This window comes from Varanus komodoensis, unplaced genomic scaffold (genome assembly GCF_004798865.1).
Source record: "Varanus komodoensis strain SLA01 unplaced genomic scaffold, ASM479886v1 scaffold93, whole genome shotgun sequence".
NCBI lineage: Eukaryota > Metazoa > Chordata > Lepidosauria > Squamata > Varanidae > Varanus > Varanus komodoensis.
The window spans coordinates 1508833-1522738 of record NW_025336635.1 but is presented as its reverse complement, the minus strand read 5'-3'; the positions used below and the strand labels follow the sequence as shown (position 1 = coordinate 1522738).

At 49.3% G+C, this 13906-nt stretch overlaps 1 protein-coding gene across 1 annotated transcript in view; it reads right to left on the bottom strand.

The window, feature by feature from the left end:
* The window catches only part of STPG1 (sperm tail PG-rich repeat containing 1), a 31826-nt gene that overhangs the window by 8224 nt on the left and 9696 nt on the right, over positions 1-13906 (bottom strand). Inside the window, exons 3-6 of the mRNA XM_044418798.1 lie at positions 11226-11327; positions 7682-7855; positions 4197-4308; positions 3167-3338 (exon numbers count right to left, since the gene is read on the bottom strand). Of these exons, the coding sequence (XP_044274733.1) occupies positions 3167-3338; positions 4197-4308; positions 7682-7855; positions 11226-11327 (560 nt within the window). The remainder of the gene's footprint in view (positions 1-3166; positions 3339-4196; positions 4309-7681; positions 7856-11225; positions 11328-13906) is intronic.

Sequence of the window (13906 nt, the reverse complement as noted above, 5' to 3'; positions counted from 1 at the left end):
TGCAGTGCCTGGCAGAGGATTTTGGGAAGCATGCCTGAAGTCACGCACTCTTGACTAGAGGTCTCTACAGCACTTTGCTTTCTCACTCTATGGGAACACAGAATGTACCCTAGAATGCGCCGAACCCTGTTATCAGTGTGTCCCCGATCACATGTTCAGGCTTGTGTTCAGTCCTCAACTGGCATACTTTTTGGAAGATTTTGGGCTCTGAGTCTTGGTATGCTAGGGAGAGATTTCAGTTATAGCAATATAATAGCAATAGACCAAAGGCCAGATTTACATGAGAAAGGATACATAATGTATTACAAAACTGAGGGAGGCTAATGCATATGTGAATTTGGCAAAAATAGTGATGATGGTTTTGCAAACATAGTATAGCTTGGATCTGTAGATTATTTGGTTCCTGCTCAGCCATGGAGCCAACTGGGTGACTGGGCTAATCACAGGCCCTCACCTCAACCTACCTTGCAGGGTTGTTGTCAGCTCCTTGGGTTCTTTGACAAGACCATATAAATGCAGTGTGCTGCTGATTGCTTTACTGGGTAGGATGGGGAAGTTCTGATGTGGCAGATGTCTAGGATCACAACTTGAATCGTGACTCAGCATGGGCCACAATGCCCGTGGGAAGGGCGCTCTAATACCTCGCCATGAGCATCTTCCCCCTATAAGCCACCTGAAGCAACTGCCTCGGTCTGTTTCATGGTAGGGCTGGCCCTAGATGCAATATTGTACTGGAAAGAAGCAGGGTGGTTTTGGCCCAGTTCATGACTGGTTTGAAAACAGGAACCGTGAAAGGGAGAGCGCTCGCCTGGAGGCTGCCCAGCGACAGAGGCCTGCACAGGCAGACAACTCGTCTGGTCACAGTCTTCTCCACTGTGGTCAGATGTACTCCAATTCTTTTTAAATCATAGCTTTTATTTCTAAATGTGTAGACAGAGAAATTGGCAAAAGAATCAAAGGAGTTTGGATTTCTGTGAATCTGAGTCATGTGGATTTCATGGACTTGCAGATGGGTATTTCATTTGGGGGTGAGGGGGTTTGTGCAGATGTGCTCCTGTGCAAGTGAGCATTAGTTCAGATGCACATTTGCGAACAAGGATGACATTCTTGTGCATCCATTAAAAAAAACAGTTCCATCAATTACCAGATGATGGAATGACAGAAACCTGATAATCCATGAAACAGATGGTAAAGATTAAACCATGGGTCCTCAAACTACGGCTTGGGGGCCGGACCTGACCCGCCATGCCCATTTGGACATGCTGCGCGCGCCCGCCACCGCCCACCACGCTGCGCACGCGGGGAGGCAGTGGCTTGCTCCCTCGGAGAAAACGATCTTCACGCGAGCAAACCGCTGCCTCGTGCGCCCGCCTCGCAGTGCGTGCCCACCCCCGCCTTGCCTCCCCTCCCCTCGCCATGCGCACTCGCCCGGGCTTTGCCTCGCCCCTGCCTCAGCGCACACGCCGGCCCGCGCGCACCGCCGGCACCACCTTTCCGGCCCACACCCAGCACCGGCACCTTTCAACTGGCCCCCTGGTGAAAAAGTTTGAGGACCCCTGGATTAAACAATGTCGTGCTTCCCTACATGTACATATCCAGAGATGTGACTGTGATGCACTTCTGTGTCCTCCTCTCTCAGTTTTTGATGATCCATTTCCTCTCCTGTCATGGCATTTCCTGCTTCTGAAGAATAATCACAAGCAAGGAGGAGGCAGGCCATGCCTTTTCGGGTCATTCTGTGTGTCAAGAAGCCCCCCGTATCTGCCACAGAACCCCTGCACCTTCTGTGGAAGATTCTGGAGGTGTTCTAGGGGCCTAGTGAGCATGAACTGGAAGGGAGTCTCGAATTGGAGGGACCGATGCTCAACTGGAACAAACTGCCGGCGCTGCTGGCTCTCCCCAGCTGTAACTCTGGCCCTGGAGGCATCCATCACTTTGACATAAATGGGAGCTGGATTGGCCTCTAAATGCTGATAGTTCTGGCATTTTCTGCCAGCACAGATAGGTGTTCTTTGTTCCTTGGGTCTGATTTACATCTTCTGCAGTCACGTCAGTTTATTGCATCCTATCCTACTGCACACCAGCTCTCTCTCCCTCTTCCTCCATCAAGTCTGCATTAAAAAGCCATGAGATGTAGTAAAGATACCCTGAACGTGTGCAGAGAGCTCCAGGCTCACACGGGGGGGGGGGGGGCAGAGGGAAATGGGCAAGAATTTAACAGGTAGATCTTAATCTTATCTCAAGCAAACCGAGTTTGCTGTTTACAGATTGGTCACCATAAAATCGGCTGGGTTGAGTAACTGGCTAGCAGTTACATTTATTGGCCTCTGGAGCAGTTATGGGGAGGCAGTGCTGTGTGCTGCGATAGTGGGGCTTGCTCCCTATAGGTTGTTAAGAGAAGGCTGGAATTCCTTTGTTACACACGTTGATGCAAAACTTCATTGGAGGGTCGGACTTTCAAAAGTTAGCTCGCTGATCCTTTTCTTCTCAGCCCTGAGCTGCATGCCATTCTAGTAAGGCAGGTGCTCCTGAGCAAGTGCAGAAGGCCCTTCCATCCCTGCTGAGTAGTCCCTTGGGGACTAGACAGACCTCCAGGCTAATCCAGTAGGGCAGTTCTCCTGTCCTTATGAGTCTGCTTTCTCATTGCCCCTGTCCCTGGCCGCTCTTGCTCCTCTTCCTCCTCCTCTCATCACGGCTGCTGCTCTCTTTGTGGACAAGCAGAGAGCCGGGGAGTGGGCCAGCCAGGCACGGTGCCCCCCCACCCCACGCCTTCCTAAACACAACCGTGCTGGCCTGGGCCAGAGGGAGAAGCCCGTGAGCAAGCAGGCTGCAGTGGAAAAGGGGAACAGCAAATCTGTGGCGGGGAGGGGGATCAGTGGCCCCTGCTGAGGCGTGGGCTCCTGGCAGGGGCCCAGCCACGTCCACCCTGATGTTGGCCTTCACTGTACACAGAGCTCGTACTTTGCCACTGGGCTCAGCTCTTCCATGCCCTAAATTCCTTCCTTTCCGCTCTGCTGCCATCCTCATGATCAGACGGGGAGTGCTGAGACTGGGTAATCTCTGTGCCCCCCCCCCTTCTGTGTTGCTGCTGGTTCTGCGGACTCTCTGAACCCAGGGAGTCGGCAGGCTGAAGGAACGTGTTTTAAAAGGGCGCTTCTGGACTCACAGGCCAGGGAATCGCTGCGATGCTGCCACGGGCGTCTTGGCCGGCCACTGGTAGGCCGCGGGCCCTGGGCTCAGGGTCTCCGGCTTGGTTTCGCGACTTGTTCTGGATTTGAAGCAGGACACCAGCACCGCAGGTGACTGCCGTATCAAGGAATCGTTAATTTGGTAATGGCCTACATTTTAAAAAGAGAAACAGAAATGGAGAAATGGACCTGGAAGCTTCACGTTCTAATTGTAGTGGAATGAAGTAGGCACTTGAGCAGATTGTCAGGCCCAGGGGGGCCTGACCCACGTCCGGTCCATCTGGGGGGCAGACCACACCTCCTGGGTTCCCAGATGGCCACAAGCCCTTTCCCTGACATCATCCTTTTCCCACCCACTGCTGATTGGTGATTTGTCAGCTTTTGTGCTGTGTGTCCCCACAACCGCAAGGATGAAACACCTCAGCCAAGTGCTGCTTTTAGCCCTGCCCTCCTGGCACTGGGATGCAGTCCTAGGGGCTCCTCCGCAATGGAGGAGCTCCATTGGCCCTTAGCCGAAAGAGGCGCAACAGTGTCCACTTAGAGCAATCACTCTGGTGCCCCCCAGATGTGCTGGATTAGAACTCCCATCATCCCAGTCAGCATAATGCCATTCTGGCCAGATTATGGGACCTGTAGTCCAACACATCTGGGGAGCACCAGATCAGATGAGGCAGACTTAGAAGAAAAAAGTGAAATGGTTCAACATCCTGGATTTTTTTTTTAAAGATTATTGCATGCTAATGCCTACTGAACTGTTAATGCTGGAGAAAGCAAAAGTAAATAAGCCAATTGGATTTTGGTTTTGGATTTCTAAATAGACTGGTTGCTCAGTCATATTGAACTGTTTCCCCATCAGGGTATCTGGTAGGAAAACATCTGGGGAGTGGAAGAAATGTGGTTCCCCCTCCCCCTTCACCGCGTGCATTTGATTTCTCTAACATCTTTAGGAGCCACAAAGAAGAATAAAGTTATTTTGCAAGGGCGGAGAATTAAGAACTGCTCACTTACAAGGAGAAGGTACGTGCTCCTTCCTGTCGAGTGACAACTCCCGCTTAGTTCTGGACGAGAACACGGCCTTGCTGCCAGAGTTGCAGCTCTGCTTGCAGAAGTCCATCGAGACCTGTGAGCAGAAGTGAGCAATTTGCAGAACACTCTGACCTTTCAATGGCCACTTCAGGAAATACTTTAAAAAAAGGAATGCCAGCAGATACTAACTGCTGCTTGGTCACCCAGCCTGAATGATGGCAGAACATGAACTAAACCTGGTTACTGGATGGTGCACAAGCGAACACTGTAATTTAAAATACATTTCAAAACCCACTTGACCTACTAGGTCATTGCCCAGTAGCTGACCTGTACTGTCCACCCCTGCTGTGTGGGTGGATTGTCCCCTGTGGGCACCGCTGGAGAAAACTGTTTCTGGTACAGCCCCTGTGAAATCGGCTATTCTGCATTTTCTGGGTGAGAAGCTAGCAGCTTGAGATTCTTTGCATTTTGTTTTCTAAATGGCATTTCTAGTCCTTATGATGAATCCAGTGGGTGTAGAAGTATACAGACAATGCCTCATGAACTCAGGTTTTCTGTGGTGCATACATCTTCTTTTCCTTCTCCATTTACACAGTCCTCTGTGTCAGCGTGTGCAAATAGACAGTTAACTGTGTTAAGCAGGCATGGGGAAAGCAATAGCCTTTCAGTTATTTTGGAAGGCAGCAGCCACTGTCCATGTGGGGCAGGGTTAGAAACATAGAAACAGAGCGAGTCAGAAGGGGCCTCCCGGGCCATCTAGTCTGACCTCCAGCACCAGCCGGGTTGATAGGACGTAGAGTCCATGTGGGGCAGGGTTGATATGACGTAGAGTCCGGCAACAGCTAGAGATCTGCAAGGTTCCCTGCCCCTGCGTCAAGGGCTCACTTTCCTAGGCAACAACTATTCACACTTACCTGGGAGTAACTGCAAATGAAGCCAATGGAACTTCTTCTGAGTAAACTCAACTGCACTGGTTGCACTCTGAATGACTTGTGCACATAATTGAAGGAAGGGCTGGTCCTGATTTATAATGAATTCTTTTAAAAAATGAATTATGGTTTCTAACCCATGGATGTCTTGGATACCAGTGCATCGGTCAAATGACTCATACTTAGGTGCTTGTACTCTACTGACAGCACTGGAACACGCAGACCCAAAGCAGGATTGAGCGGCTTGTGGCTCTCCAGATATTTTGTCCTACACAGTCCTTCACTGTAAGCCGTGCACTACATTACACATCACACAGCGGATCAGAGTTAGGTCAAAAACATCTGGAAGACCACACAGTGCCCACCCCGGCCTACAGGCTTCCCTACCCTGGCGCTGTCCAAATGTCTTTATTTGAAATGATACAAGGACACAGTTCTAATTAACGTGCACCTTTATTTTAAACTAGTGGGGGTGCTGCTTGGATAGAAATATGAAGCAGGGCTGACAGGCGTGGGCAGCCACTGAGGGCCCCCTCCCCAGCAGGAGTTCAGCAATAAGACCCCCCCGGACCTTCTCCTCGGCTTCATCATGACCCCCTGCTTGTTGCCCCGCCTCTTGCTCTGGCCCAGGGAAAGGTGGTTGTGAGAAGATGCCGGGTTGGCTTGCTTCCTTGCTCTCTGCCTGTCAGGCAAGGAAGGGGCAAAGCAGCTGGTGCCCGTGGTGATGAGGAAGGAGATGAGCGGGGGAAAGGGCCCGTGGGCTTGTCCCACAGTTCGGATTTAGTGGAATCTCACACCAGGTGTGGTGGAAATGTTCTCTGGGCTTTTCAGGGCAGAGCTTTGGCATTACTTGACAAGGAGGGCTGTGACATAAAAGCCTCGACTGTCCCTGTCCTGCAGCTTGGAAACAGTTATTTTCCTCTTGCAAGACTTGGGGGCAAATCGCTACGTGTGCCCTCCCGTCGGCCCGCCCCATTGCAGAGGCTCTCGTTCAGCTAAGTGAGATGGGTGATGGCTGGAAAGGAGCTGGTCTTCATCACGGTGCCCCATCTAGAGAACGCCCTCCCCAGAGAGTTCTGCCTAGCACCAGCATGCCTGTCTTTTCACTGGCACATGAAAAGATTCTTTTTAATTTTGCCAGGTTGAAAAAAACTGTAACTGGAACAGATTTTTCTTTTCTTTTCGGTATATCATCTGGCTTTTATACACCACACTGAAGGTGACTCAACTGCATGGAACAGCAGCAGCAGTGGGGGCAGGTGGGCAGAGAAGTTGCTTGCCCTCGGCTTTCTGCGGCACCTGCGGGGTTCCCAGAGCTCATGTGAGGCAGCCCAGCTTGTTTCAGAATCGGAATCCCAAACCCCTCTCTGAGAACTATAAACGAGGTGCCCACATCACCCTTTCCCAAGCTTCAAAGGCATTTGGACCACAGCTCAGTCAATGGCCCTGCTGGACAGGAACTCGGGGTGTTGCAGTCAAAATGTGCCCGGAAGGTACAAGGTTGGGGAAGGCTGGCCTGCATAATACACCAAGGAAATTGGGGTTCATTTCCATGGAGGCAAAACCAGTGGGGTGTGGGCAAGCAATGCCCAGCGGCTCAGGGGACAAGAGCCTTCTCAGTCCAACTTCCATCCAACTTTTCAGCTTGGCAGGGAGGGATAAGGGGTGGCACAGCAGGGAGCGACTTCCAAACCATGCCAGAACCTTACAACAAGCCATGGATTCCGGGGCGGGTTGGAAGCTACCCCTGCTATGCATTTTTTCTTATTTATTTTATTAATATACCGTCACATTATTATAAAATCTCAAGAGGGTTTATATTACATATGCATCTTGGATGACAAGACAACTGTGGGTTGTGAAGGTACTTAAGGCAAGAAGTGGGAGGCTCTCATGGGGATGGGGAAAAGAAGTGGTCACCCGGCGCACACACGCGCACGCGCGCACGCATGTATGTGTTGTGGACAGAAGAGTGGGAATAATAAGGGATTGCTGGGAGAAAGAGGGAAAGTGACCTGCCAGGCTTCTCTGAAGATCCTCAAATAAGCCACCTAAAATTAAGTACTTTCAAAGTACATTGTGTTTAAGCAATCAAAACGACTTCAAACGTTTTTATTTTATTCTGCAAACAATAAAGGCAAGTTGATTGCACTTAGGAAGGATAACATAGGAAAAACAAGTGACATCTAAAATCTATCCCGTTTACAATACTTTATTTTTAAATCACTGCAGCTCTGGTTTCGAATTTTCTCACACAGCTGCCACAGCTGGGCTTACTTGGATCGTTCTGGGTTCCTGCAGTGAAAGCTTGTGAAAACTTAATCCCCACCGCACCCCCACCCTTGGGGTGAATGAATGAATGGTTTCAATCAGATAGTGTATGAATGGATATAATCAATGGGCAACAAGTAAATTGCTTGGGAAGGAACAGTATATACCCTTCAGCAGATGTGCCTCTCCTGCCTCTTGCTAACTTTTTGGATTCCAGACAATGATTGTCTTCTCTGTACAGCATTCCCTCCCCTTATCCCTTCTTACATGATATTGGTTGGGAGCTGGGGTGGATCTTTTGGAAATCTTCCGGGCAATTGGCTGCTGAAACATACTGGAATAGCCCAGGCTGAAATCTCGCTTGGACTGCAGAGTCGGTGGGAGCTCATAGGCGTTCGCAGCGGGGTAGCTGGGAATCCTCTGACGAGCAATACGTGTATCCTGGGAAGAGAAACAGGAATGGGATGGGGTGGTTTACCCAGCTGGCCGCTGGCTGTCACCAGAAAAACAGACTCCCTCACTTCAGCCTCTGATTCGTTTATGGCCAAGAAGGCCGTAGGGGCTGCGTTTTTATGGCGGTCAAGGAAAATTAACTGTGGGCACCACTGCAAAATGGCTTCCACTGAGGGTGTGGCTAATCTCATAATGGTCTGGCCAGTCCAAAGACAAGCAATTCACCAAGAACCTAATGCAAGCCTATGTACGCTTATCTGGAACACGGGGGAGCTGCGTCTGCATAGGGAATGGCAACGTGGGTTTCCTGGGCTCAAAGGAAAAGAAATGGTCCCCAGCCCCAAAGGGAATGAAGAGGTGATCACAGCCTGAACCCTGGGCTCAGCCACTCTGCTCCCCACCTGGCAGAGGGGAGAGAAACAGCAAGACAAAGGGGTGAGAAGGGAGAAAGAGCGAGGCTGGTGACTAGGGTGGAGGAGAACTCAGAAAGGGAAACAGGTGGGCTACTATGAGAGGGGAGAAACATGAAGAGAAAAAGATGTGAAGCAAGAAGTAATGAGACTAGAGAGAGAGAAAGCAGGAGAGAGTAAGCAGGAAAGAGGAAAGGTCTGTGTGGGTGGGAGACCTCCAGCAGATCAGCAGATTTAGGAAGAAGGAGGTTCTGGTGTCCTTAACATTTTCCAAATTAAAAGCAAAGCTTTGCAGGGAGCAGGGAAGGAGATGCTAATGGGGGCCACTGGAGGTCCCTGGGGACAGGCAGCTGAATATGTCTGGCAACTGATTTTTTAAAAGAGAGTTTCTGAGAAAGGAATGCTGTTATGGCAACCAGCGTCCACCCCAGTGGGCCTGGACTTGCCCATACTGGTCTAGGAAGTAATGCCTGGCATGCTCAAACTGCCCCCATCATCTGCCACTCCCTTAAGGTCATTTGGGCCCCTCCCTGGGCCACAGGGCCGTGGACCGCAGCCCTCAGGGCTTGCCCTAGAGGCACCACTGGTCCTCTTTCTTGTCTAAGGTGACAGACCCTGTCTGTTCTGTTGATGAAGTTCACCTGATTTGCAAGCTGCAACCAAGATTTTGTGATGGCATCTCTATTCCTTTTAAAAAAGAAGCAGAACTCAAGAGCCTGTTTGGCATGTGCCACAAATGAGAGGCTGTGTAGGAGTTTTAGTGTGTCAGGAAAGCTGGGGTGAAGTCCCTGCTCAGCCACAAAGCTCACTGGTTAGCGCTGAGCCAGGCACTGATTCTCACACGAAGTCATTACGAAGATAAAATGGAGTGGAGGGCTACCTTCATGCCTTGCCAGAAGAAAAAAGAGTCAGCTTTGCTCTTTGCAAGAGGAAAGATGGCAGAATATAAGCATGTTGGTATTAGTAACAGTAATTCCTGCAGTCTCATAGGCTGAGGCCCAGCTAACCTCTCTTCTACTGCCAACCCCATTTTCCTCTGTTCTCCTCCCATTTCAATTGTAATGCATGAGGGGATCAGAGGATCCAAGAGGAACACTCGGTGTTTTAAAAAATGGCTTCTGAACTGCTTGGGGGCTTTGGGCACCTCCCCAGACACAGGCTGCCCACACCCATTAATCACCAGCTGACTGTCAGCAAGGATTTGCCACCCAGTTAGAACCAGCACTGATGCTCATATTTGAGGCAGTAAGCCATCACAACCTCATTTATCTCCCTTTTCATGCAGTGACGTTTTTCTGAGTGAGCCCTGTATGGTGATGGATGATATTTGCCATGTCAGTGTAAAGGCTTCAGCGCTAACTCCATGATGATGTAAATATGAGCTGTCACCACTTCTTATGGACACCTGCCATGCAAGAAAAAACCTCTCAAAATTCAAGAAGCTGGTGCACTAGATTAGTTAAGGGCATGAATTTCGTGCTCAGAAGCCCCTGGTTTAAATCTCACCTCATCCACTTACATGGGTGAAGGTTCAAGAGCGTTCCAAAGGTTGCATGAAGCTTCCAAGTTTAACTGCAGGTGCAGTGGAAAAAAATGCTTCCGTGCCTTTTTGATTCATTCTCAGTGCCTTTTCAATGAGTGCCTCTTTGACCATTTTCGGTGCTTTTGCAATCTATTCTCAGTGCCCTTTTGATCGTTCTCAATGCCGAAATGGGTATTGTTTAGGGTCTAGGAATGGATTAATGCACTTTCCATTATTTCTAATGGGGAACATTGCTTCCGACTTGGAACACAAGAGTTCAAATAGCCTTGTGAAGCAAATTAAGTTTGAAGTTTGAGGCACCACTGTATTGAAGCAGAGGAAAGGAGTTAGGGGAAAAGATGGGAAGGTATACATGGGGAAAGACTCAAGTATTCCAGATCCAGACCATAACAAACCTTAAAGTAAGCGTCAGCGTATTGTGTTTAGTTCTGAAGCAAAGATGCCATCCATGAAAAGTATACCAGATTAGAGTTATATGTTCCACTCCGTGGCCAACGCCAGAAATCAATCTGACTGCCCCATGATGGCCCAAAGGTAGCTCCTGAACAAACTTCAAGGGAAGCACTCCAAGGATGCATTTCAGTACACAGGAGGATGGCTGCTTCTGCACTGCCAAAGAAAGGAAGCAAAGTATCCCACCCCAAGAAAAGGGGGTACCAATTGGTTTAACATTTGCATATGTCAACTGATATGTAGAGAGATGCCCATTTAGAAATAATTAGGAATTACACAGAAATATAATACATCTCACTATAGTGGAGAAACCAGTGACCAGGTGAACTGTGTGTCTGTTGTTCAGTCTCCTGCCCAAATATTCGTTTTTGGTGGGCAACTTAAAGGCAGGACAGCTTTTCGTGTAGAGGACCCTTTGAAGTGAAGGAGTGTGCTCGCAAGGCATTGTTGCCACATCAGCAGAGAACCTCAGGGGATTTGGACCTCCGTGAATCCACACCACCTGTCAAAACTGCCCCATTTTAGGCCAAATGGTCCGTGTTTAGGCTTTGTGAAGGAGCACTACTTGTGCAAACAAGTACACACATTTTGTGTTCTTAAAGGCCGTACTCCAATGGAAGAGGAACAAACCCTTCAAGTCCTAAACATATTTACTAGGAGGAAGTAAATCCTGTTCATTTCAAAAGAATTAGCTTCCAAGGTTAAACCTGAGGATGATGGAATCCAGGTTTAATTACAGTTGTATTATAGTTGTATCTCTTGGCAGACGAGTTAATCTTTCTCTGTTGCAGATCTGTTCCAGACAATCATGAACTTCCCCTTATTACCGTAGCTCATAAATGGCAGGAAAAGAGAACTTCACCAAAAAGCTTTCAGACCTGGCCTCTCTTTTTATAGCCTCCCAGCCCCTCCCCTGCCCTGGTGATAAATATGTATAAGCCATTTCCCTTACCAAGGAAGGGAAAAAACAGGTTCCTTTCCGGGACTGGGAGACATTGTTGAGAAGTGCAGACTGATGAGTGACGTTATAGAAGCCCGGACCTGGGTTTTCATTCTAGGAAGAACACAACACAAAATAAGCGCAATGTGTTTATGGAGTCTGTCACACAGGCAGTCGTCTGCTAGTGCTTAGGAACAGCTGATGATTGACGAACACTTTGGAGAGCTATGACAGGAAGTTTTCCCAAGCTGGGTTAGTCTAAAGGGGCAACCGCAGGAAAACCTCGGAGGCAGAACTCAAGGCCATGCCACGAATTTGAAAAGGCTCAGAAAAATGAAATAATAGGGCAGCCTTTCCCAACTAGGGCCTGTCCCAAAGTCTTGGACTATAATTCCCATCATCCCCAACCAGTATGGCATGATTAGAGTTATTCTAGTACACACAAAGGCCACCCAATTGGACAAGCAGGAAATATGCTCCCAAGCTCCAATGTTGAGATAACTGATAATATAAAGAGTTGTTTGAAGTAGGTGTCTGGATGTTTGGTCTGCTTTTGCTGAAGCTTATGTATAACTGCTAAAAACTTGTGAGCATTTCATACACATCTATGTATACATATTTTAAAAAGAAAAGCAATTTTTAACTTTCCTTTTTTCAGTGCCCTTTGCCAGTGCCATTGGAGGTCCCCACAGACACTATCCTGTACTGGGGACCTGAAGAGTAGGCCCCACCACGAGCAGGCCCCACCATGTGGCCTAGCCAGGAAGACTGCCTCAGGTGGCAGAATGGAGAGGGCTCGAGGGAGGCAGGAGCTGACATCACTTTTTGAAGTGGGGCCTCAATCTGGAGGGTTTGCCATAGCTGCTCTGTCACTTAAGGTGGTCCTGGGAAGTCAAGCAGGGGTGCAGCAGCTTGTTCCTTCTGAGGGTGGAATCCCGTTTCAGAGACCCTCCTGCAGTGGACTGCATGCTGAAGGGCCATACTTGGCTACGGAGGTAACTATTCTGCCCAAACACGCATAGGATTTCAGCCAGAGGCTGCCATGGTATGAACACTGGGCAGATTCTACATGGCCATGGGAGTTTTGGAAGTCAGAAGGTTGTGCAGAGGTCGGAGCTGGGACTCTGAGCTTGGAGCACCCTCCTCCCACCCCTGCAGAAGGAAGCAAGGTTCTTGGGGCGGGAAGGGAAAGGAAGGGGAGAGACAGGCTCCAGCAACGTACAGTGTGTCCCAGGCAGCGCCTTGCATTCCTTTTCGGCCTGCTCCAAAATTGTGTTTTGCACCTGTGCCTCTGCGCTCTTCCTACCAGGCAAAGGATGCCGACAAGCTGAATCTGGAGAGGCATGGGGGCGCCTCATTGGACTGCATCTTAGTTGACAAACAGGGTGCATGCATTAAAAGCCTCCTGATTTAAAAAGTATCACCAGTTAATTGGTTATTTTAGGTTCTGATTTTCTTTTATACAAGTGCTTGCAAATCCCTGGTGAGTAGGACCTATGTTGGAAAAGAGAAGATGCCGCCCCCTCCCTCCCTCCCTCCCTCACACAGAGAGAGAGAGAGAGAGAGAGAGAGAGAGAAGGAAGCCTCATTCACAAGGGCACCTGCTCTGGCACATCAACACATCACCAGGAAGCAGTGCTTTTTACCCACGTGCAAACATATGCAGGCTTCATCAACTGACTGAAACTTGTTGGATGAATTGGCCAAGATGCCTTTATGCAGGGTCACAGCCCTACTTAGGAATCTGTTGTGCACTTCATGTCAAAACGAGGGCATTTGTTTCCTTCCATCCAGCAGTGGAGGGCGCGCATGACACGAGTGTGACCTCGTGGGTGGAGATGCACACAATGGCACTCTAATGTGGGTTCAGCACTCACCCTCCCATTACTTAAGCCTCTGAATGTTTTACTGCTTTTCGTCAATTGTCACTGTACACTAAGCAGGCTCTACTTGGCTTGTTTCAAAATCAAAATAATCTCATTTTAATGGGGGGAGTCTCATGTTGCATGGCAAAACGGGTCCAAAATGGAGGATTAGGTTTCCCCAGTGTCTGCACTGCAGCATACAGAGACTCAGGGAGGTCAAATCCATCACATGCCTAATCCCACCTATACATCTGATTTGGCCTGAATGATTTCAACATGTGGGCAGAGCATATTATTTCAAGGCACCGCACCCCTCCCTGAGTCAATGCTTCTTCCAGAACGGCTATTCTTTTATTCCAGAGTGAAAACTGGGTGAGTTTTCTATTTATAGGATGAATGAAAAGCAAGCATGCCAAGCTGCCCCAGGTACCACCTCCCACCCACTTCACATGAAGCTGGTTCACCTCCCCAATAGGCCGGGTTGGTGGTCTTGGGTCAGGCGGGCAGGGGAGTGGGCAAGCCAGTTCTCGATGGTGGGCTAGTGGAGCCGGAGCTCTCGGGGATGCAGCTTGGCAGCTTCTGTTAGCAGGAGGTTGATGCCATCACCCACCCACTCGGGATTCTTTGATTCCTCTGCAAACCTCACAGCAGCTGGGTGGAATGAATTTCCTGCCATCACGATACCATTCCTCTAATAGCTTGGGGTAGAACAAGGGGTAGCTTGGCCTTCAGTGGGCAATTTAGACCATCGTGTTGCAAAAGGACTACTGTACCGAGATAAAACTGCTAGAACTGGTTTGTTGATGAGGCACAGCATCACATTGCCTG